Here is a 22,500-nt window from a genome sequence, read left to right on the forward strand (position 1 = left end):
TTGTACAGTGTTTTACTGTAATTCGCATTCCATGTAAATTAACTCCACCCCCACTGCTTCAAACAGTTCGAGTTTATAAACTAGCATTCATTCGATGTTAGTACTATGAACTTATTTCATTTGATTTCACTGAGAAGGAATATTTCTTAATATAAAACTGCAAACACTTAATGTGTAGTAGTAAAGTAACTAAAAGCATGACTTTAACTCAAATCACTGCAGTTCATTGTCAGCTGTAACACACATGTATGTGCTGAAGCACTTAACACAGAGATCACCACTGTATCAGCATGTCTTATATAAAGCAGCAGAACATCAGTGTTTGTGGCTCATCATTGACTGAAGGTCAGGTTGCTTTTGTATTTGTAGGGAATAAAGATGACCAAATAAACTGTGAATGCATTTTCCTTCCTTTTCCATACAGTCATCAAGCTTCATCTTCAGAAGTGTGATGGTGTAATCAATGCATCCAGCCACACTGGAAACCCTGAAGGAAATTACAATTAGTTTAACTCCAGAGGTCACAGAACACAAGATGTTATCAAGTTAACACCAATTAAAAGAGGTTTCACTCAAATAAATATGCATGTGGATATGGCTAAATAAAATAAAGTAAAATAAGTTCCTCTCCTGATGTAAATGTAACTCTGTGAATTAATGCAGGATCCAGTGTAAAGAAGCATGCCATTGTTGTCACATTTACAGTGTCTGCATGATGAAAATAAAAGTGGTGCCATGAGAAAAATCTTGTTTCCATTTGCATTAAGATTAGTTTTTCTTACCCACTGGCAGATCATTTTACTTGTTAACTCTGCAAACAAGACTAATATTATATATATATTTGATTTAAGAATCTATATATTTTTATTTGAAATAAGGTTAAAACCTCAGCAATTAAAGCAGCCTTTGTAGCATGGATTGAATGAGTGAGGTGTTTCAAGTTTCAAGTTTGTATTTATTTATATAGTACATTTAAAAACAGCAAGCAGGGCTGAATAAAGGGCTGAACAATACACAAGATAAAATAAAAAGAATAAAAACACTTTCATGGCATGATATCACAATGAATTAAAAGCTGAAGAAAAAAAGAAAGGTTTTAAGAGAAGATTTAAAAACAGTAAGAGATTGAGCCGTTCCACAGTCTAGGCCGGGAATCACAAAGGCTCTGTCTCCTCTTTTCTTTAGCCGTGATCTGATCTGGGGACAGCCAAACGTCTCTGATCACCAGACCTCAGGTTTCGATTGTGAGGACAGAGAAGCTCGGACAAATAGCTCGGTGCCAGATTGCTTACGGATTTAACAACAAAGAGAAGAATTTTAAACTCAGAAAGCACAGGTAGCCAATGCAGTGATATTAAGATAAGAGACACATGATCGAATTCACGTTTTCTTTTGAGGAACTTTGCAGCAGCAGAGAGTCGCAATAATCCAACTGTGATGTAATGAGAGCATGGACAGCAATCTCCAAGGTTTTCTCAGAAAGAGAGGATTTGACATTAGAGAGAAGACGTAGCTGGAAGAAACAAGAACTAATCACCGCATTTATTAGTTTTTCAAATTTGAGGTTGTGGTGCCAGAGAAAACAAGTTGTTAGTGCAAGATGAACTTGGAGAAAGGTAATCCAGATCAATGTTACTGCAATTAAAGCTGTCATGGGGGCCAAAGACTATAACCTCGGTTTTGGATTTATTCAGAAATAAAAAGTTTTGAGAAGAGATCTCAGAGCAGAATCTTTGTTGCGTATAAGAGGCAAATAAATTTGTGTATCATCTGTATAGCAATGAAATTATACACCATGCTTTCTGAAAATGGAGCCGAGAGGAATCAGATACAGAGACAAAAGAAACGGTGTGAGAATAGACCCCTGTGGCACTCCACAACAGAGTTGGGCTGGCAAGGAAAAAAGAATTACCAAGTTTGACAGAGTTGATAGAGAACCGTTTTCTCCAATATTTTTGTAATAAAAGGAAGTGTCGGGAGAGGTCGAAAATTATTAAAATCTCTATAATCAAGTGAAGGATCTTAAGGAGAGGTGTAACAGTGGCTTGTTTTAGTATGTCGGGGATAGTCCCTGTGCTCAAGCTTTTATTCAGAAAAAACATGTTCCAACTGATTCAGAAATGTGTTTCATAATACGGGGGAGAAAGAACATTAAGAGAAGGAAGAAGGAAGTATTTAAATATCAGAGGTATTTAAACATCGCTTACGCTTTACAAAGGGAGAGGAGTCTGTAATAAACTCTGGGTTTACTGAAGAAAACCAGCTCCTGACCAGGTGAGGGTCAGAGGTTTAGTGTGGTCTTTTACTGGAACCGAACACCCTGAGTTTCCCTTTTCCATCAAAAACACTTTCTGGAATACACCCCTGGACTGATTCCTGATGAAATTTGCCACCTCTAACAATAATAAAGAGTCTGTGGCTTTAATGAGAGTCTTAGTACAAGTGTAAATGAACATCTCCACCAGCAGAGGGAGCAACACACACACACACACACACACACACACGTGAAGAAGGATGAGGTGTGAATGTGTGTGATTTACACTGATAAAGATATTTGTGAGCGTGTGTGTGATTTAAACTGATAAAGATCTTAGTGTGTGTGTGATTTACACTGATAAAAATGTTTGTGAGTGTGTGTGTCTGATTTACACTGATAAAGATCTTGGTGTGTGTGTGTGTGTGTGTGTGCGTGATTCTTGATTTCAGGCAGGATGTTTCGAAAGTGTGTGTGAGTATCAGTGTTACTCTGTTATGTTATATTCTTTTATGTGTGTGTGTATGTGTGTGTGTGTGTGTGTGCATGTGTTTCCGTGCCTGACATTCGGAGTGAATGACATCATTTCTCATGGGCAGAAATGCTTAAAGATCCAAGAACAACTTAAGGCTCTGTGTGTGTGCGTGCGTGTGTGTGTGTGTGTGTGTGTGTTGGCAGAGTGATATTTCAGCAGCCTCCTCCTCAAATCTGTACAAGATGATAGTAAACAGCTCCATATGACACACTTATACACACACACACACACACATACACACACACGCACACACACACACACACAGAACCTCGGGCATATGTGACATGGTATTTTAATATTTAAGATGTTGTAAATGATCAACATTTAAATTTGTGCATATGATTTATAAGATTAGGTATGATTTTAATCTATGACTTCTAACAGAATAGAAAATAGTAAAACTTCCACATGTGTTGTGCTGCAGTTTTGGGGTATTTTAAACAAATGTCAAACCAAAATGACTGCAAAACACAATAACGATGAATCTTCACGTTTTAAAGGTTTTTTAGCACAATTTTTTAGCAGAAGCCAAAGTTCAAAATATTCGGCGCTTCTCATTGGTCAATCACGTCACCTGCAAACCAATCAGCCGCGTCCCCATAGACCCCGCCCCCTCCCCCAGCATCCGCATACAGGTGAGTGAGTGAGTGCGCGCGCCCGAGGAGAGCACGAGCCGAGCAGAGACATGAGCCTCGGTCCGAATCGACCGGACTGAACTGATCACGAGCGGCGGAGCGGCGCGAGGACACCGTGAGTACCGTGGAGCTCCGAACTTTTCCCGCACTTTCAGCAGCTTTGTGCGGCTCAGAGAGTTTCAGCAGCGCATCTATGACTGTGAGCTCAAATCAGAAAATTTAATTTAAGTATTAACTAGAGTAAGTGTGTGTGTGTGTGTGTGTGTGTGTGTGTGTGTGTGTGTGTGTGTGTGTGAGAGAGAGAGAGAGAGAGAGAGAGAGAGAGAGAGAGAGAGAGAGTGTGTGAGAGAGTGTGTGTGAGAGAGAGAGAAAGCGCTGTGTGTGTATATGTGTGTGTTACATAGGTGAAATGTGTGAATATATGAATGGCGAGTGTTTGTTTGCTATTTCACCACCACATTAATATTTAAAATCATAGACATATTGTTATTGTTTTTCGGAGCTGTTTTTATTTTATCGATTAAATTAACCCCAAAATCTCCGCGGAGAGACTAAACCCGTGTGTTTTCGTTTGGAGAGTTTGATCTATTGTTCTTCCATAACATGTTTTCTGTCAGACTAGAAGAGAGAAAACATTCAACATACACATTATAAAGAAACACTCCACTTGTTTGGTGATATTAGGCTCGTCTTCAGCTCCCTGGAGTTTAACTCTTGAGTTACCGTTACTGAACACATTCAGCTGATCTCAGGTCTGACTGGAATGCTTTAGCTTAGCATAGCACAAATCATTGAATCTGATTAGACCGTTAGCATCGCGCTCAGAAATCAGTTTCTAGGTATTATTTTTTCTATATATTTTTTTCATATCTACATTCTATACAGCTCTGCTACTGCTGCTTTAATATCACTGCCATATTCTCTATATTGAAAAATGGAAATATTATTCACACTGATTCCTTCAACATTCAACTCCTAAAAATATGTTTAAAAAATCATGTCTGTATAGTGAGGTCTAGATCAGTGTTTACTATATTTCACTGTACTGTCTTGTCTTAAAGTCGTTATGAAATCAATATTATTTTTCATGGAATGCTGCAGTATTAATTATAATATGCTCATAAATAATAACATGCCTGGATAGATATTTAATAATAGACACTGCAAAAGTGATCAGACAAACAACATTAATCTTTGATTTAATGTTTTTCACATGTTAGTATTATAATAAATTCAGCATAAATCTGAACATGAAGTCCTGACAGATTCCTTTAAATCTGTGAGAAACTTGAAGAGTCATCACATTTCCCAAACCAGTCTGAGAATACTACAGTCAAGAGATTCCTGAAGAGGAAGTGAAAGACTGAGACGGAAGCAGATGATGTGTGAGAGTGTGTGTGTGAGAGAGGAAGAGAGAGAGAGAGAGAGAAAGTGTGTGTGTGAGAGTGTGTGTGTCCCTCTCTGTGTGTGTGTGTGTGAGAGAGAGAGAGAGAGAGAGAGAGAGAGAGAGAGAGAGAGAGAGTGTGTGTGTGAGAGTGTGTGTGTCCCTCTCTGTGTGTGTGTGTGTGAGAGAGAGAGAGAGAGAGAGAGAGAGAGAGAGAGAGAGAGAGAGTGTGTGTGTGTGAGAGTGTGTGTGTCCCTCTCTGTGTGTGTGTGTGTGTGAGAGAGCGAGAGAGAGAGAGAGAGAGAGTGTGTGTGTGTGTGTGTTTCTTCATCTCTCTGTCACTGCTGGAATCACAGACTCGGTTTTTTTCTGCTGTGTCTCATGTATGAAGTGCTTGTGGGTTTGACCTCACACTCCAGTTCCTGTGTGTGTGTGTGTGTGTGAGAGTGTGTGTGTCTCTCTCTCTCTGTGTGTGTGTGTGTGTGTGTGAGAGAGAGAGTGTGTGTGTGTGTTTCTTCATCTCTCTGTTACTGCTGGAATCACAGACTCAGTTTTCTGCTGTGTCTCATGTATGAAGTGCTTGTGGGTTTGACCTCACACTCCAGTTCCTGTGTGTGTGTGTGTGTGAGAAAGAGTGTGTGTGTGTGTTCACAGACAGTGAGAGCGAGGGTGTGTCTGATTCTGTAATAACAGGTTTAAGTTCATAAGAGGGTTGTGACGGTCAGTTGACTGTATACACACACACACACACACACACACACACACACACACACACACACCAGAGATGGGGACTCGAGTTTGAGACTCGGACTCGAGTGCGACTTAAGTCGCACAAACAGTGACTTCAGACTCGACTTGAGACTCGTCCTCGAAAGACTTCAGACTCGACTCGGACTCGAGCTCCGGGACTCGTGAACAATGTTAATTTTTAGTAAACGTCAGATGAGCTCGCTGTTAGAGTTGTGACGTTCGCGAACGAACCGATTCTTTTGAACGGCTCATAAACATGAACGATGGGAGCCGAGTCACGGCTGGAGGGGAGCCCTTCTTTCTGTCGCTCTTTTTTCCTATGCGTGTTTCAGAGCGCGTGTTTCACACAGATGCACACAAATGAGCTCCTCCGCGAGACAGAACAGTTATAGGGGGAGGGGCGCACCCAGCGCAGGCCAACCCTTTATAGCGTGATGATATTAGTTATTAGTTGTGCACGCATCCTTCACGTGAGTACTCCAGTGGAAAAAAACCTGCGTGCCTCTGTCATTGGGTAGGAGCGGAGCCATGACGTTTTGCACAGATATTCATTGCAGCCCACTTTGTTATTGTTCATTGACTTGAAGGGGCTGATGTCCTATTTGCAAAGTTTACAGTAGTAATAGTATGTAGACATTTCCATTTGATTTATTCGAATTTTATCTACTTTAAATATTTTTGGTTCTCTATCAAAATGTTCTTGTGTGATAACAATGTTCTTGTGTGGAAGTGTTTGTAGTAAAAGCTGTTTTGCACAGAAATTCATTGCAGCCGGCTTTGTTTTTGATATTTATTTGTGAATAGGTATTGTATGAATAACATAAGTCAGCGTAGCTTTGTTCATTCTTAAGCCAGACAAGAGGTGTGCAGCTATACAGCCAGGACAGACAGAAGGCCATTACTGAATCCATAAATGCAAAATACAGATATTAACTTAAAAGTAAAGCATTCTTGGTGTTTTTGTCATGTTGCAATAGCCTGTTTACACTGATTATATACCAAAATCAAAGTTGATATTGTATGCTAATAGATAGAGTTGTCATAATAACATATTACATGCTTTGAATTCCTTATATATAGCTATGCAGTGTTCTAAGCAGCTTGGATGGGTCGCTGTACGTGATGCAACATTTATTATAACCAGAGACTTAATATAATAAAGAGACTTGAGACTTGACTTGGACTCTAGCTCAGAGACTTGAGACTTGACTTGGACTCTAGCTCAGAGACTTGAGACTTGACTTGGACTCTAGCTCAGAGACTTGAGACTTGACTTGGACTCTAGCTCAGAGACTTGTGAGCATCTCTGACACACACACACACACACACACACACAGAGCTGTTTTAAGATGCTCTTAGAGCAAATCTTATTCTCATTTCTGTATCTGCTCTATGTAATGTAATCTTTCTCTTGGTTTTATGGTAATGAAGCATCCTCTAAACTCTCTGCAGATGTGTGTGTGTGTGTGTGTGTGTTCTCATGAAGGCCAGGCTGAGCTGTATCGGAGTGTGTTCATGAGTGCAGTGGTGGTGTGTGATGGGAGCGGGGTAGTTTCTGAGCGTGTGGTGACAGATCGCGTCTCTCTTCAGCAGTTTGTCCTTGTGGGGGTTGACTCTGAGGTTTTTGAGGTGATAACAGAGTTACTGGAATCCTCCAGCTGCGGCGTCCAATCACCAGGCGGCTGAGGCCAGAGGTGCGCTGTGATTGGTGGAGCTCCTCTCAGTGGGAGGTGTGGAGGTCAGGTTTCTCTGGTCAGTGTGTGATCTCTTCGTTCTGACGAGACACTTGTGTGCAGTTTAACCAGCTCTCAGCCCAATCTCAACAAACTGGCAGTCAGAAAATAAAGTAGGTTATAACTTCAAGATTTTTGCTTCAGAAAACACCATTTTCTTTATTTTCTTTATTCACATTTTCGTGAACAACATACTTTTCGTTTTGTTTCATTTTTTGCCTCGTTCTCATTTTACTGTAATAAAGACCATCTCTTTTTCATTAATGTAAGGGAAACATCAGTACCTATTATTTAAATAGAAAAATTGCTTATTTGTCATTAAAATAATGTAGAAAATCCTAATGTTCATAAAACATGTTCCTGGTCTTCATGCAGATGATAAGAAGTCACTACAAAATAATAATAATAATAACACATATATTTGCTAATAACACATGGTTTAGGTGTTTATTTATTTATTTAAAGAAAGAATAATGTACACTTTAATAAACTGCGATTAAAACCCAATTCTCAATAATGAAGGCAGAGATTGAGGCCCATTTGAGCATTAATTGCACTGATTTAAATAATAATGATAACTGTATTAGAGTGATGTAATCATGCGTGACGCTGACCCAGCAGTAAATCCATCACAGATCCAAGCGCTCATGAAACACTGTTGAGTTTGATGTGTTTCCTGGTGGTTTTGTGTGTGTGTGGTGTCTCTAATGTTCTCCTCGTGTTCCCTCTGTTCTCAGTAGATCTGGTTCTTCAGACAGACCGGCTTCATGAGTGACCTCTGACCCGTGAAGCCCCTCCCCTCCAGTCCCGTCCAATCGCGCGCTTCCTGTGTTCGTCACGATGCTCTGCTACGATCACGAGAACGTGAGCTTCTTCTACAACCACAGCAAGAAGAACATCAGCGAACAGTGGCACACCAAAGACGTGGTGGTGGTGTCTCTGGGACTGCTAGTCTCCGCCTTCGTCATCTTCACCAACATCCTGGTCATGCTGGCCATCTTCATGAACCGCAGGTTCCACTACCCCATCTACTACCTGCTGGGGAACCTGGCGGCGGCCGACCTGTTCGCAGGCATCTCCTACATGTACCTGATGTTCCACACGGGCCCCTGGACCATCAAGCTGTCCGTGCAGCAGTGGTTCGTGCGGCAGGTGAGCGCTCCGCTGAGTCTGGGGCTGCAGTGGAAACTGGGATTGACCAAGGAAATCAAAATGCTGTGTTTGTTTTAAAGGAAGCCTTGTGCTTTATTATTATTATTTTTTATTGTTAAAAATGCACTGATGAAATTATTTAGAAATATTCCCAAGTTTAACTGCATAAAGTCAGTATAAAGCAAGACATGCCGAAATAAAGGTTTGTTTAAATTGAGGTAAAATAAAAAAGGAATTCTTGTATTTGATTGTAGTACAATTAAAAAGATTGATAAAATTGTAAAAAAAAAAAAAAGAATTCATTTATACACATTATGAGAGGAAGTGTGCTTATTTATTCGAGTATTCATGGGTTGAATGCATTTTAAGTTCATATGAATCAGGACACTACAACACCAAAATAAAAGTTTTGTCTAATACCTTGAAGAACTGCTATTTAGATTTATCATTCAGTGTTTTATTTGACAAAAACAAGGACATAAAAATGCAATTGTTAAGGGATTCTTATGATATTTCTTGGTTGAATGCGTTTTAAGTCTGCATGAAACCAGAGAGCTGGTTGATCAACAGGATGTGATGCACTTCCTGTTTCCTGTAAGGAATTCTGAGAGAAGACCTGCAGTCTTGCTTCATAATCATGTCTAATCAATCTAACCTTACATTTAATTTTACACTAAAATACTATTAAATGTACATTTTGTTTGGAAGTGAAATAGAACATCATCTTATAGTTTACAGTGAATATTCCCAGACTTCCTAGTGTGTCGAGGGGGCGGGGCTTAGAGAGTGGTGTTGGGCGAGTAGTGTCTGAAGCACCGGTGCTGGTGTGAACACTGCTCTTGTGTCTCAGGGCTTGGTGGACACCAGTCTGACGGCGTCGGTCATTAATCTGATGGCCATCGCGCTGGAGCGCCACCAGACCATCTTCACCATGCAGCTGCACAGTAAGATGACCAACCACCGGGTGGTGCTGCTGATCGTGGGCATCTGGCTCATCGCCATCGTGCTGGGTCTGGTGCCCTCCATGGGCTGGAACTGCCTCTGTGACGTCCAGCTGTGCTCCAACATGGCTCCGCTCTACAGCCGCAGCTACCTGGTGTTCTGGGCCGTGCTCAACCTGCTGACCTTCACCGTCATGGTGGCCGTCTACACGCGCATCTTCGTCTACGTGCGCCACAAGAGCCGCCGCATGAGCCAGCACACCTCGCAGGTCAAGCACAAGGAGACGGTGGTCAACCTGATGAAGACCGTCGTCATGATCCTGGGTAGGACTCATTATGACTCCATCAGAACTGTTTTCCTATCACGCATTAATAATGACCATCATTAGGAGTTAATGATTCAGTGGTTTAAACTGCTCAAAGAGTCAACAGCGCAGCTAGTGTGAATGCTCATATAGTTATCATAATAATTACCGTATTTCAGTTATTTTTATTTTTATCACGATTGTTACTGTATTCATTATATTTACCGTTACTGACTTTATAGTTCTAGTAAAAGTCATTGCTATAGTTATGGTTCTCGTTACAGTTATAGTTATCATAGTTACTTTGTAGTTATCGTCATAGTAGGTGTAATTATAGCTACTGTTATAGTTGTAGTTATTGTAATTCTCTTTATAGATATAATCATGTTTAGTTGCAAATGTTATAGTCAGGGTCATCTTTGTAGTTATTTAACATTAGTTGTAATTTTCATTACAGTTATTACTAATATTGTTATAGTTATCGTTATAGATATCATCATAGATGATGTTATAGTTACTGTTTTTAGTTATTGCTGTTTTTAGTCATTGTTATAGTTATTATTAGTTGTGATTCTTGTTACAGTTAGTGTTATAGCTGTTGTTATCATTGTTTCTGTTGTTGGCTATAGTTATCATCGCAGTTATGCTATAGTTATCGTTACAGTCATCGCTATAGATATTGTTTTAGATATGACTAGTTATTAGGGCTATTATTATTTATTTTTATACCAGTATGTGTGTTCTCTGGGAATTGAACCCACAACCTTTTGCGCTGCTAACACCGTGGTCTACCGCAGAGCCACAGGAACATACACATCGCATTTGTGACATTACTCTTTATGTTCTGCTAAAACACTGCTGGTCGCTTTCTAAGAAAGAAACACATTCCAATTTGTGAAATATTGTAAAATAAATACACTTTTCACTCTTTAAGCAATATTGAATATCATATTTAACAAGATATTGCATATCTTGTTTTTTTTTTTTTTTCTTCAATATCACACAGCCCTATTAGTTATTATTACAGTTATGCTGGAGTTATTATATTCACCGCTATCTGTCTTGTCCATTTTGTGTCGTCACTTTTAATTCAGACGTCTACATCACAGCTCTGATGATATAGTTAGTCTTTTGCGAGTTGTGTCGTGTCATTGTGTCTCAGGACTTGATGTTATAAATGTAGGAACAGTGGTGATCTGAATGTGAATGTGTTCAGAAAGGCTGAATGTGTGGAGTAAACTCCCGTCGTGCGTTTGCAGAATAGCACGCAGCAGCTGAGCGTTGAAACACAAACAGGCGTAGGAGGAAGGCCTGTCTGGACTCGTCTGACCGGTCCTGCATGTTTTCGCTATCTCCGCTTCGCTTTTCTTTCTGTAGAGACAGAGAGGCGAGTGCATGTTCTGACAGAGCCACGCACATCACGCCTGCTCGCCCTCACACACAGGAATCTCCACACAATCTGACAACATTCCTGGAAGCTTGTGCTATCTGAAGTCTTGGAAATAACCCATAAACACACATGTGCTTAAAACACTTCCTGAACATGCATCTGAAACCGCCAGCTGGTTTTTACCACTAACTATCAGCAGAGCATTACTGACTTAAATCGCCAACAAATTTCACTTCGAGTAGAACGGCCTGATAACACTAAGATGTCTTGCAATAACGTGAATCTCACAGAAGTAAGGTTTGTCCTTCAGTTTAATCGCACACCCTTTTTCAGAGTCAGATAATCAGTGTCACTCCTACAAATGAAAAGGGAGCAGCACCAAACTGAACTGCAGAAATACTGCGTCTCATTCACATTATTTAATAAAACGAACTTCATAAAACATTAGTTTATATTTCTGCATTTGGCAGATGCAAAACATGAACAAAAGCCATTTGTCATGTGGATAGTCACAGCCAAATCAGCCAATCAGAGCTCTTGATTTTTATTCTAACTTCCTGTCATGTAGTAATTAATGACCGTCATTACAATTCTTGACTTGGTAATTAAAACCTGCTCAAAGACTTGTTCAAAGCAATAAAGAGGTTATAGTTATCATTGTAGTTACAATTATTGTTCTTGTTATAGTTTTTTGTAAAAGTTGTTATTTTTATAGTTTTTGCTGTTATGCCTCTCATTACAACTATAGTTATTACAGTTATTATTAGAGTTAGTTACATTATAGTTAGCGTTACAGTTATCACTATAGCTATCGGTACAGTTATCACTGTAGTTATTGGTACAGTTATCGCTATGGCTATCGGTACAGTTATCGCTATGGCTATCGGTACAGTTATCGCTATGGCTATCGGTACAGTTATCGCTATAGCTATCGGTACAGTTATCACTGTAGTTATTGGTACAGTTATCGCTATGGCTATCGGTACAGTTATCGCTATGGCTATCGGTACAGTTATCGCTATGGCTATCGGTACAGTTATCGCTATAGCTATCGGTACAGTTATCACTATAGATATCGGTACAGTTAACGATATGGCTATTGGTACAGTTATCGCTATGGCTATCGGTACAGTTATCGCTATGGCTATCGGTACAGTTATCACTGTAGTTATTGGTACAGTTATCGCTATGGCTATCGGTACAGTTATCGCTATGGCTATCGGTACAGTTATCGCTATGGCTATCGGTACAGTTATCGCTATAGCTATCGGTACAGTTATCACTATAGATATCGGTACAGTTAACGATATGGCTATTGGTACAGTTATCGCTATGGCTATCGCTATGGCTATCGGTACAGTTATCGCAATGGCTATCGGTACAGTTATCGCTATAGCTATCGGTACAGTTATCGCTATGGCTATCGGTACAGTTATCGCTATGGCTATCGGTACAGTTATCACTATAGCTATCGGTACAGTTATCGCTATGGCTATCGGTACAGTTATCGCTATGGCTATCGGTACAGTTATCACTATAGCTATCGGTACAGTTATCGCTATGGCTATCGGTACAGTTATCGCTATAACTATCGGTACAGTTATCGCTATGGCTATCGGTACAGTTATCGCTATGGCTATAGAACGGCCTGATAACACTAAGATGTCTTGCAATAACGTGAATCTCACAGAAGTAAGGTTTGTCCTTCAGTTTAATCGCACACCCTTTTTCAGAGTCAGATAATCAGTGTCACTCCTACAAATGAAAAGGGAGCAGCACCAAACTGAACTGCAGAAATACTGCGTCTCATTCACATTATTTAATAAAACGAACTTCATAAAAACATTAGTTTATATTTCTGCATTTGGCAGATGCAAAACATGAACAAAAGCCATTTGTCATGTGGATAGTCACAGCCAAATCAGCCAATCAGAGCTCTTGATTTTTATTCTAACTTCCTGTCATGTAGTAATTAATGACCGTCATTACAATTCTTGACTTGGTAATTAAAACCTGCTCAAAGACTTGTTCAAAGCAATAAAGAGGTTATAGTTATCATTGTAGTTACAATTATTGTTCTTGTTATAGTTTTTTGTAAAAGTTGTTATTTTTATAGTTTTTGCTGTTATGCCTCTCATTACAACTATAGTTATTACAGTTATTATTAGAGTTAGTTACATTATAGTTAGCGTTACAGTTATCACTATAGCTATCGGTACAGTTATCACTGTAGTTATTGGTACAGTTATCGCTATGGCTATCGGTACAGTTATCGCTATGGCTATCGGTACAGTTATCGCTATGGCTATCGGTACAGTTATCGCTATGGCTATCGGTACAGTTATCGCTATAGCTATCGGTACAGTTATCACTATAGATATCGGTACAGTTAACGATATGGCTATTGGTACAGTTATCGCTATGGCTATCGCTATGGCTATCGGTACAGTTATCGCAATGGCTATCGGTACAGTTATCGCTATAGCTATCGGTACAGTTATCGCTATGGCTATCGGTACAGTTATCGCTATGGCTATCGGTACAGTTATCACTATGGCTATCGGTACAGTTATCGCTATGGCTATCGGTACAGTTATCGCTATGGCTATCGGTACAGTTATCACTATAGCTATCGGTACAGTTATCGCTATGGCTATCGGTACAGTTATCGCTATAACTATCGGTACAGTTATCGCTATGGCTATCGGTACAGTTATCGCTATGGCTATCGGTACAGTTATCGCTATGGCTATCGGTACAGTTATCGCTATAGCTATCGGTACAGTTATCACTATAGATATCGGTACAGTTATCGCTATGGCTATCGATACAGTTATCGCTATGGCTATCGGTACAGTTATCGCTATGGCTATCGATTAGGGATGCACCGAAATTTCAGCCACCGAAAATTTTTGGCCGAAAATGGCCTTTTCGGTTTTCGGCCGATAGACTTTTATCACCGAAACAACACGGCCGAAATGTTGTGATGACGCAAACAGAAACCGCGACCTGCACGTGCACCTGCATAGCCCAGACCACGAGCTCCACGCGACATTCACTTCCCAGACAGCAAGCCAACATTGAATAAACATTGTTTTTCCATCTGAATCATCATTATGGTTGATATTGAAATTTCAATGCAAAATAAATGTTGAATCACCATTATCATATCGATGAAAACCTGATGTTATTAATGTTGATGGCAACAATATTGGAACAACATTGATCCATAGTTATCTTTATGATTGATTAAGCATTGATATTTGGTTACCGGGTGATCCCTGAATGTGTTGAAAAGTAATTGATTTATAGTGGACAGAGAAACGATGCGGTGAGAACATTCTCTCTCTTCGTATTCCTTTATTCGCAGCACTAAAACGTCTCCTAACAAAGAGATTAAGACGGACCACGAAGTAAAATCAAAGAAAAGTACAGTCTTATAGAGTCTGTTAGCACACGTCTCACTGAGATCTTTTCGGATCCTCTGCACTTCATCGCGAATGTGCTTGATCCGCGTTATAAAGACCATTACTTGGATGCGGAAATAAGGCAGCGCGCACGAGAAATGATCCAGGCCGCGCTGTATTCGGAGAACCCGCGTGGAGACGGAGAAGCGCCAAGCGCAGGAGACAGATCAGAGCGCAGAAAAAAAGACTGGTCTCTGCACCAGATGAGGGGCATGCACCATCGTTGTCTGATATGTTCAGTGGAATTCTGCAAGAAAGTGCCTCAAATAATAATAATACGTTGGCTATTTTGTTCTTAGGCTACTATATATAATATACACAAACACACACACAAACATATATACATACATAATATCAGATTGTAGCCATATTTATGCTAGATTTTCTGCTAGATTTCTGCTTTAATTTGATAAAAATGTTTATTTATGCCCTGGCCCTATTTAAATACACTCTCTCAAATATTTCTCAAATGTCAGGCAGATGACAAGCTCAACTGCTCAACAGCTAGATGGTTATCTGTCTGAAGTCCCCATCCCCAGAAGTGATAACAGTCTTGCCTACTGGAGAAGTAATGCACTTTCTAGTCCTACAGAGAAAATTTTCAAATGCACTTCACCTAAATGCACTTTGTTTTTATGAGAGAACTGTTCATTTTAAAACCTTTCTGCAGGCCAGTAGGCCTGTACATTATTATTAAATATACACATGAGTGGGATAAATTTTTAGTTTGAATTTTATTTTATACTGTGCATTGTTGCAATGTGCTTAATAAATATTTGCATCATTTATAATTATGTATTCTTATGTTTTTTTTAAATAAGTTATGTAATTGAAACTTTAATATTAATTTATGCAATTGCAATGTCTTAATTTTAGTAAACTTAGTACACGGTCATAGCAATAAATGCAATGGTACTAATAATTGGCATAATTTCTTTCTGTGTTTCGGTTTTCGGCCTTGGTTTTTTCTTTTTCGGTTTTCGGCTATCGGTACAGTTATCGCTATAGCTATCGGTACAGTTATCGCTATAGCTATCGGTACAGTTATCGCTGTGGCTATCGGCACAGTTATCGCTATAGCTATCGGTACAGTTATCGCTATGGCTATCGGTACAGTTATCGCTATGGCTATCGGTACAGTTATCGCTATGGCTATCGGTACAGTTATCGCTGTGGCTATCGGTACAGTTATCGCTGTGGCTATCGGCACAGTTATCGCTATAGCTATCGGTACAGTTATCACTATAGATATCGGTACAGTTATCACTATGGCTATCGGTACAGTTATCACTATAGCTATCGGTACAGTTATCACTATGGCTATCGGTACAGTTATCGCTATGGCTATCGGTACAGTTATCGCTATGGCTATCGGTACAGTTATCGCTATAGCTATCGGTACAGTTATCGCTATAGCTATCGGTACAGTTATCGCTATGGCTATCGGTACAGTTATCGCTATAGCTATCGGTACAGTTATCGCTATGGCTATCGGTACAGTTATCGCTATAGCTATCGGTACAGTTATGGCTAAGGCAATCGGTACAGGTTTTTTTTTTTTTTTTTTTTTTATTAGAATTTTGTATACAAGTAACAAAAGAAAAAACAAACAGGAAAAATATACAGAATAGAAACCACAAGCAAAACAGAACACAGACACCAAAAAAAAAAAAAAACAGGGCATATTAAAAAACCACAATAATTAAGTACACTGCTGCACCACTGACACTAGAATTTCAACACAAGTACTAAACAGAGATGGTAAAGGTGGTTAGCACTCTATGAACTGCCTTGCTGGTCCAACTCGGTGTTATATTTGTCAAGGTGAGCCAAAAATGGCTCCCAATTATTTGAAAATGTATTAAGATTGTCCATCATGCCATAGCGGACCTCCTCCATATGCAATATACCAATGAGCTCACTTAACCAGATCCTAAACTGAGCTACAGTATCTGACTTCCAAAGTTTTAAAATCATTTTCTTTGCAACTGACATTCCATACATAAAGCAATCGGTACAGTTATCACTGAGGCTATCAGTACAGTTATCACTGTAGTTATTAGTTATTATTATAGTTAGGTACATTATAGTTAGCGTTACAGTTATTGTTATAGTTGTAGTTAGTTATTTTTATAATTATTATAGATATAGTTACTACTCATAGTTAGTCATGATAATTCACATTATAGTTATTGCTCTAGACTTGTCTTGTTGTAATTATTGGTCATTTTTTCAGTTGCCACTACATTTATTATAGTTATTGCTATAGTTATTGTCAGTTATTGTCATTGATTATAATTGTAATAGTGTTATCATTTTGGAGGAACAGAAGCAACTCATCAAGTCATAATTCAGAACACTGAAGTGTCAGATCGGTGCAGTCGTAGTTGTTTCAGCTGTTGTCAGTTGTGTGTTTGTGAGGGTGTGCTGGTCTTGTGTCCTGCAGGATGTTTCGTGGTGTGCTGGACGCCGGGGCTGGTGCTGCTGCTCCTGGACGGTTTGTGTAAATCCTGCAAAGTCCTGACCTACGAGAAGTTCTTCCTGGTGCTGGCCGAGTGCAACTCCTTCATGAACCCCATCATCTACTCCTACCGGGACAACGACATGCGGGACACCTTCAAACGGCTCCTGTGCTTCCCGTGTGTGGGGTGGCAGCAGAAGGACGGGCAGTCGGGTGTCCGCTTCAACACCCTGGAGCAAGAGGTACTCTCAGAGAGCGACGGGACCAGCGCGCCTGCAGCAAACCATCGCTCGAGCACACGCTAAAGCTGAACTCTGTGCTCCTGCCATCACTTATCATAGTCTAGCCGTCAAACATGAGCCGCAGTGTTTGTCTGTCTGTGCAGTTTTATAGCAAAGTGGCATTTTAGCATTGCTTCTCCATTTGCACAAACTCAACCCCCCCCACACACACACGCATATATATATATATATAGTGTATGTATGTATGTATATACTTTTACATTTGTACAAACTCAATCACTAACACTAGCATTTACAGAAGCTTGTGCCTTGCCAGAAAATGTAAAGACAACTCTTTATCTTACCATTCTGACTCTCTTTCCTTGCAATTCTGACATGTAAACTTGCAGTGGCTGGATAGGAACAAATATCTTTAACAGGATCGTGAAATATGAGCCCAGAATTCTGAGGACAAATGCCAGGAATCCAATATGTAAATGAAAAAAAAATTGTGAGAAAAAAAATTGTGAGATGTAAACTCAGAATTCCATGGAAAAAAGAATTCCAAGGAATTTGAGTGATGAATTCTGAGGAGTAAAAATATTGAGATGTAAACTAAAAAAAGATAAAATCACACACACACACACACACACACACACACATATATATATATATATAAAGAAGCTTCCATAACCTAACACAAACTGAAGCTAACTGAGATGAGCTAGTTGTCTGGATGAAAGTCCTCTCATTCTCTGGCGTGGCCTGGCTCTGTAGATGTAGTGTCTAACTAACTGAAGCGGTCATGTCTGCAGAGGTATAAACCGTGCTGCAGCACATTGTGTGTCCGTCCCAGCTGCTTCGTGACCTGTTTCAGCATGTATTGTGTGTGTGTGTGTGTGTGTAATAGCTGCTCTCTTGTGTGTTGCGCAGCAGAGAAGGCGTGTGCTGCAGGACTCGTGGGTTGTGTGTAGATTCACTTGTATTTAAATCCTCAATCAGTCTCATAACCACTGTGTCTGGAACATTTCAGCCTGATTCTCTCGGAGGTCCTCCATCCGTCGCTAACACACACACACACACACACACTCCACGCAGTGATGCTGAGGATTCACACACCTCACAAATCCTGCACGGCTGATGATGATGATGTTCTCTTTACATTACCAGTTCCTGTGTGTGTGTGTGTGTGTGTGTGTGTGTGTGTGTGTGTGTGTAGGGTGACTTATGAGGACATAACCCATGTCCACATTTTTCAAAACACTTATAAATCATACAGAATGAGTTTTTTTGAGAAAGTAAAAATGCACAAAGTTTCCTGTGAGGGTTAGGGTTAGGTGTAGGGTTGGTGTAGGGCGATAGAATATACAGTTTCTACAGAATAAAAACCATTACACCTATGGGATGAACACACTTTACACAGAAACAAACGTGTGTGTGTGTGTGTGTGAGAGAGCGTGACGTGCATGCTTGTGATTGTTCATCTAACTTCTCTGTAATGCTGCGGTCATGTTTCTGGCCGACAGATGTTTGTAATCTAATCATGTCAGTATTTACAGGTCACTGTGGTGAAGGCATAAAGCCTTGCACGCGAGCATCCTCTCTCTCTCTCTCTCTCCCTCACACACACACACACACACACACACACGCAGGTGGTCTTGATCGAGGTCCTCTGGTGGTGCTCTCGTGTACCTGCGGCGCTCGTTCATGCACGCTGCTCTCTTCACCTGGTTCCTGCATTAACAATGATCCCTGGTTTTTATAAAGGGTCTTTTTTAAAGCTTTTATCTTTTGTATTGTAAGAGTTTATTCCTGTGATTTGTGCTCAAGTCTCCGAGATCTCTCATGATTTCAGTGTCATATTTAAGATCTCCGCTGTGTGTAATGTGAGCTGGATGCTGGTGAGTTTCAGATGATGATGATGATGATGATGATTCTGTGGTTGGAGATGCACACACAGATCTTTTATTCTGATTGGTGGTCCATGATTGTGATTGGTTTATGGATGTGCTGGTTTTAATCAAACAGGTGCTCAAGTGTCCGTCTGTTGTACATGATTTGACCACGCTTCTACTGCTGATGAATAAAGGTGCTTGATGAAGCTGCTTCTGTGTGTCTGCTGTGTGTGTAGAGGACGGGGAAGTGTTTCTCAGCTGTGTGTGTGTCTCAGGCTCGTGATGGGGACGGTGTGCAGGAGGACGGGTCGAGCTGAGGGACACCGAGGACATGCTGGACTCCGCCTGCTGACCACAGGCTGCGTGCTGATTGGCTGAAGGAGCTGTCACTCACTCTGAGTGTGTGTATGAGCATCAGATGTGAATGAGTTCGTTGTAAATAGCATTTTATTTAATTAAAGTCTTCCTGGTGGAGCTCGTGCGTGTTTCTGTGTGTTTTACTTGATAACTCATGACTGATGAAATCTGTGTGTAGGTATTGCTCTTGCTTCAGGTTTGTGTGTTCAGGTTAAAGGTGTCAGTGGTTGTGTTTCTGATCGAGGCCACGCTGAACCACATCTCCATCTCTTCCTGTGTGTAATAGTGCTGATCTGGTCGGATTAGTTGAAGTTCTGTGGCTAGGTCATGTCACCGCTCCACCGGACGTGAAGAAATCACAACTGTGCAATCCACGAAACATATTCATCTTTAAATTTCATTTCTCTAAAATGTCTGGTTATGAAATGTAGACGTCTGGCGTAACTCTGTTTATTAAGATTGCGTGTCCCTGGAGCATCTGTGCTTCGCTTCATTGGTGGGTGGTTGCACAGGAGTATTCGTAGAAATCAAAAATAAGATTATACATTTCTCTCTTATACCAAAAATCATTAGGATATTAAGTAAAGATCATGTTCAGTGAAAATATTTGGCACATTTTCTACAGTAAATACATCACAGCTTCATTTTGATTAGTAAGATGCATTGCTAAGAACTTCATTTGAACAGCTTTAAAGATGGTATTTAGAACTTTTTTTTTTTTTTACACTCTCAGATTCCAGATTTTCAAATAGTTGTATCTCAGACAGATACTGTCGTCCTCACGAAGCGTGTTTAACCCCTTCGGAGTGGTCTAGTTGTCCATGTGTTCAGTGTAGGAGTGAACTGTTTCAGATACTGCAGAGTTTCAGGTGATCTGAGGGAGGAGGAATGTGTCAGTGTTAATACAGGTGTATCATAAGATGAGTCAAACTCTACACCTCTGAACAGTTACTATGATGCATCAAGTCCCTCATTATCGGCGTCGGGCAGGTTCCGCTCCCCTGGATCCGGGCGGAGACACGAATGAGTTCCCCAGGCGGATGTGACGTCACCTCGCCCGGCGGTCCTCGCGCAGCTCGGAGGAGCTCGAGGGAGATGTTCATCAGTCAGAGACTCGAGAGCCGTTAATGTGTCAATCATCTGAAATCAGATTAATTGTCATAATTATCACAATTATAATTAATGACAATTAAAATTATAGAAATATGATTTGTCAATTGTGATTTAGAATTTACATAACTCTAAATACCTACAATAAATATGAATCATTTAAAAATATTCTTTTAAAGAATAATTATAACTCAGTATCTCATAACTTTGAGTTTTTATGGTAAAGTTATAATTTACCCTAACATGTTGTATTTGTTTTCTTATGCAGTGTAAATGAACTTCAGAGCATCGTGTTCTTTCTATTTGGTCTGTTTTAAGTTTGTTTGGAAATAGTGTTCATATATAATATAAAACCCCTCCGGTGTGTGTTAGTAATACAGCGGACACACATTCACTATCACAGGGTCAGCTTCAGTGTTTCCATGCTCCGTTATTAATCTAGATTCTCTAATCGAGTAGTTTGCACGCTTTCATATTTCAGATCCGAGTTCAGCCATGATGAGGAGTACACGACATGTGATCCCGCAGCAGGAGCTTTGATTGGTTGGTTTCTGTTCCTGCAGCCATTGGTCCATACTCAAACACTCATCTCTGAGCGGCGCTGACCGTCTCATCCCGTTGCCAGGCAACAGTCTCCTGGGAGACAGACAGGGATGCTCTTCTGCTGTCGCCGAGCAACAGCGTCATCATGGACCTCCTCCCGAGTCCCAGAGGAAGTGACGAGCAGCTCTAGTGAGTGCTGCTGCTCAAAGTGTGTCTTTATTAAGAACGGATGTTTGATACATTAACTGGCTCTTATGTATGGTTTACGACATCCAAAGGATATTATAAATAATGTGTGGAAAATATAAAGTTGACATCATATATTTTTATCTACATACTATAAATGTTCGATGTATGAACTTGAAATGTTTCATTCAAAATCAATTTGCATAATGTTTAAATAATAAAGTCCATACTAACTACTAGCCACTTTACAGATCATAAACCCAACACATAAACACGCGAGTGATAAAATAATAGTAATATTTTCCTATTTCGTATTGTTAAAAATGACTGTGAATAAAATCATATAATCAAATCAAATAATGTACTTATGACCAGTTAAAAGTGTAAAAGCAGGATGAGCAGCTCCCTCTGCTGGACGGAAGAGTGTCCAGACTCAGCTCGAGTGTGTTAAACTACATTTCTTTCTTTCTTTCTTTCTTTCTTTCTTTCTTTCTTTCTTTCTTTCTTTCTTTCTTTCTTTCTTTCTTCCTTTGATCCGCCCACCCTGACACGTGATTGGACGCCCGCGGTGTGATTGACAGCTCGAGCAGGACACCTGCGGCCCATGCGCGAGGGGGACGCGGGGACGCGGCGCGTTCGGTGACGGATCCTCGCGCTCTCCGGTGTGTCTGCACACCGCAGAATGACTCTGTAGGAAGCATCTCTTCGCTCGCCTCCTCATTCTTCCTCCTCGCGCGCTGGAGATGGACGCGTCTGCGGCGAAGGGAAGCGCGCCGGTGCCGGACATCTGCCCGCTGGACCGGTTCGACCCCACCCGAGCTAAGACCCGCGCCAGTGTGAGCTGGCTGCTGAGCCGGAGCCGCGGACCTGAAGGTAACCCTGCGCGTGCGTGTGACTGTCCGCAGCATCAGCACCGCCATCCAGCATCCGCGCACGCCCGCTGACGCAGCGGCTTCAACAGAGACAGAGACGCGGGTGTGTGTGTGTGTGTGTGTGTGTTTGGGAGGTTTATTCCGTTAGTGCTCGAGATGGGCGCGTGTACCGGAGCGCAGGGCGTCACCGCGGCTGTAACGCGTGATTCGGGAGCTGATCATGTAACGGCGCTGAAGCAGCAGTTCGAGCACATTACAACAGCACACAGTCACCACGAACCCCCAAAATACTAACACACACACACACAC

The 22,500-nt window shown here is 40.7% G+C and overlaps 2 protein-coding genes across 14 annotated transcripts in view; both read left to right on the forward strand.

Moving 5' to 3' along the window:
• Positions 1 to 3,415: 3,415 nt before the first annotated feature.
• On the forward strand, positions 3,416 to 19,550 carry LOC113080502 (lysophosphatidic acid receptor 1-A-like). 13 transcript variants are annotated; one of them, XM_026252657.1, is made up of 6 exons: positions 3,430 to 3,623; positions 7,152 to 7,404; positions 8,029 to 8,443; positions 9,294 to 9,708; positions 16,993 to 17,249; positions 19,399 to 19,550. In XM_026252657.1, the coding sequence occupies exons 3-6, from the start codon at positions 8,132 to 8,134 to the stop codon at positions 19,438 to 19,440; spliced, it is 1,026 nt and encodes a 341-aa protein (XP_026108442.1). In that variant the 5' UTR covers positions 3,430 to 3,623; positions 7,152 to 7,404; positions 8,029 to 8,131; the 3' UTR covers positions 19,441 to 19,550. The 13 variants fall into 13 exon arrangements, with proteins under 13 accessions (XP_026108439.1, XP_026108433.1, XP_026108432.1 ...); XM_026252648.1 differs by lacking the exon at positions 19,399 to 19,550 and having other exon boundaries at positions 3,422 to 3,539; positions 7,149 to 7,404; positions 16,993 to 17,906; XM_026252647.1 differs by lacking the exon at positions 19,399 to 19,550 and having other exon boundaries at positions 3,422 to 3,539; positions 16,993 to 17,906.
• A 1,566-nt stretch (positions 19,551 to 21,116) lies between these two features.
• The window catches only part of LOC113080504 (calmodulin-regulated spectrin-associated protein 3), a 15,598-nt gene continuing 14,214 nt past the window's right edge, over positions 21,117 to 22,500 (forward strand). The window contains exons 1-2 of the mRNA XM_026252659.1: positions 21,117 to 21,322; positions 21,901 to 22,192. Of these exons, the coding sequence (XP_026108444.1) occupies positions 22,063 to 22,192 (130 nt within the window). The 5' untranslated portion in view covers positions 21,117 to 21,322; positions 21,901 to 22,062. The remainder of the gene's footprint in view (positions 21,323 to 21,900; positions 22,193 to 22,500) is intronic.

Source organism: Carassius auratus, unplaced genomic scaffold (assembly GCF_003368295.1).
Source record: "Carassius auratus strain Wakin unplaced genomic scaffold, ASM336829v1 scaf_tig00031451, whole genome shotgun sequence".
NCBI lineage: Eukaryota > Metazoa > Chordata > Actinopteri > Cypriniformes > Cyprinidae > Carassius > Carassius auratus.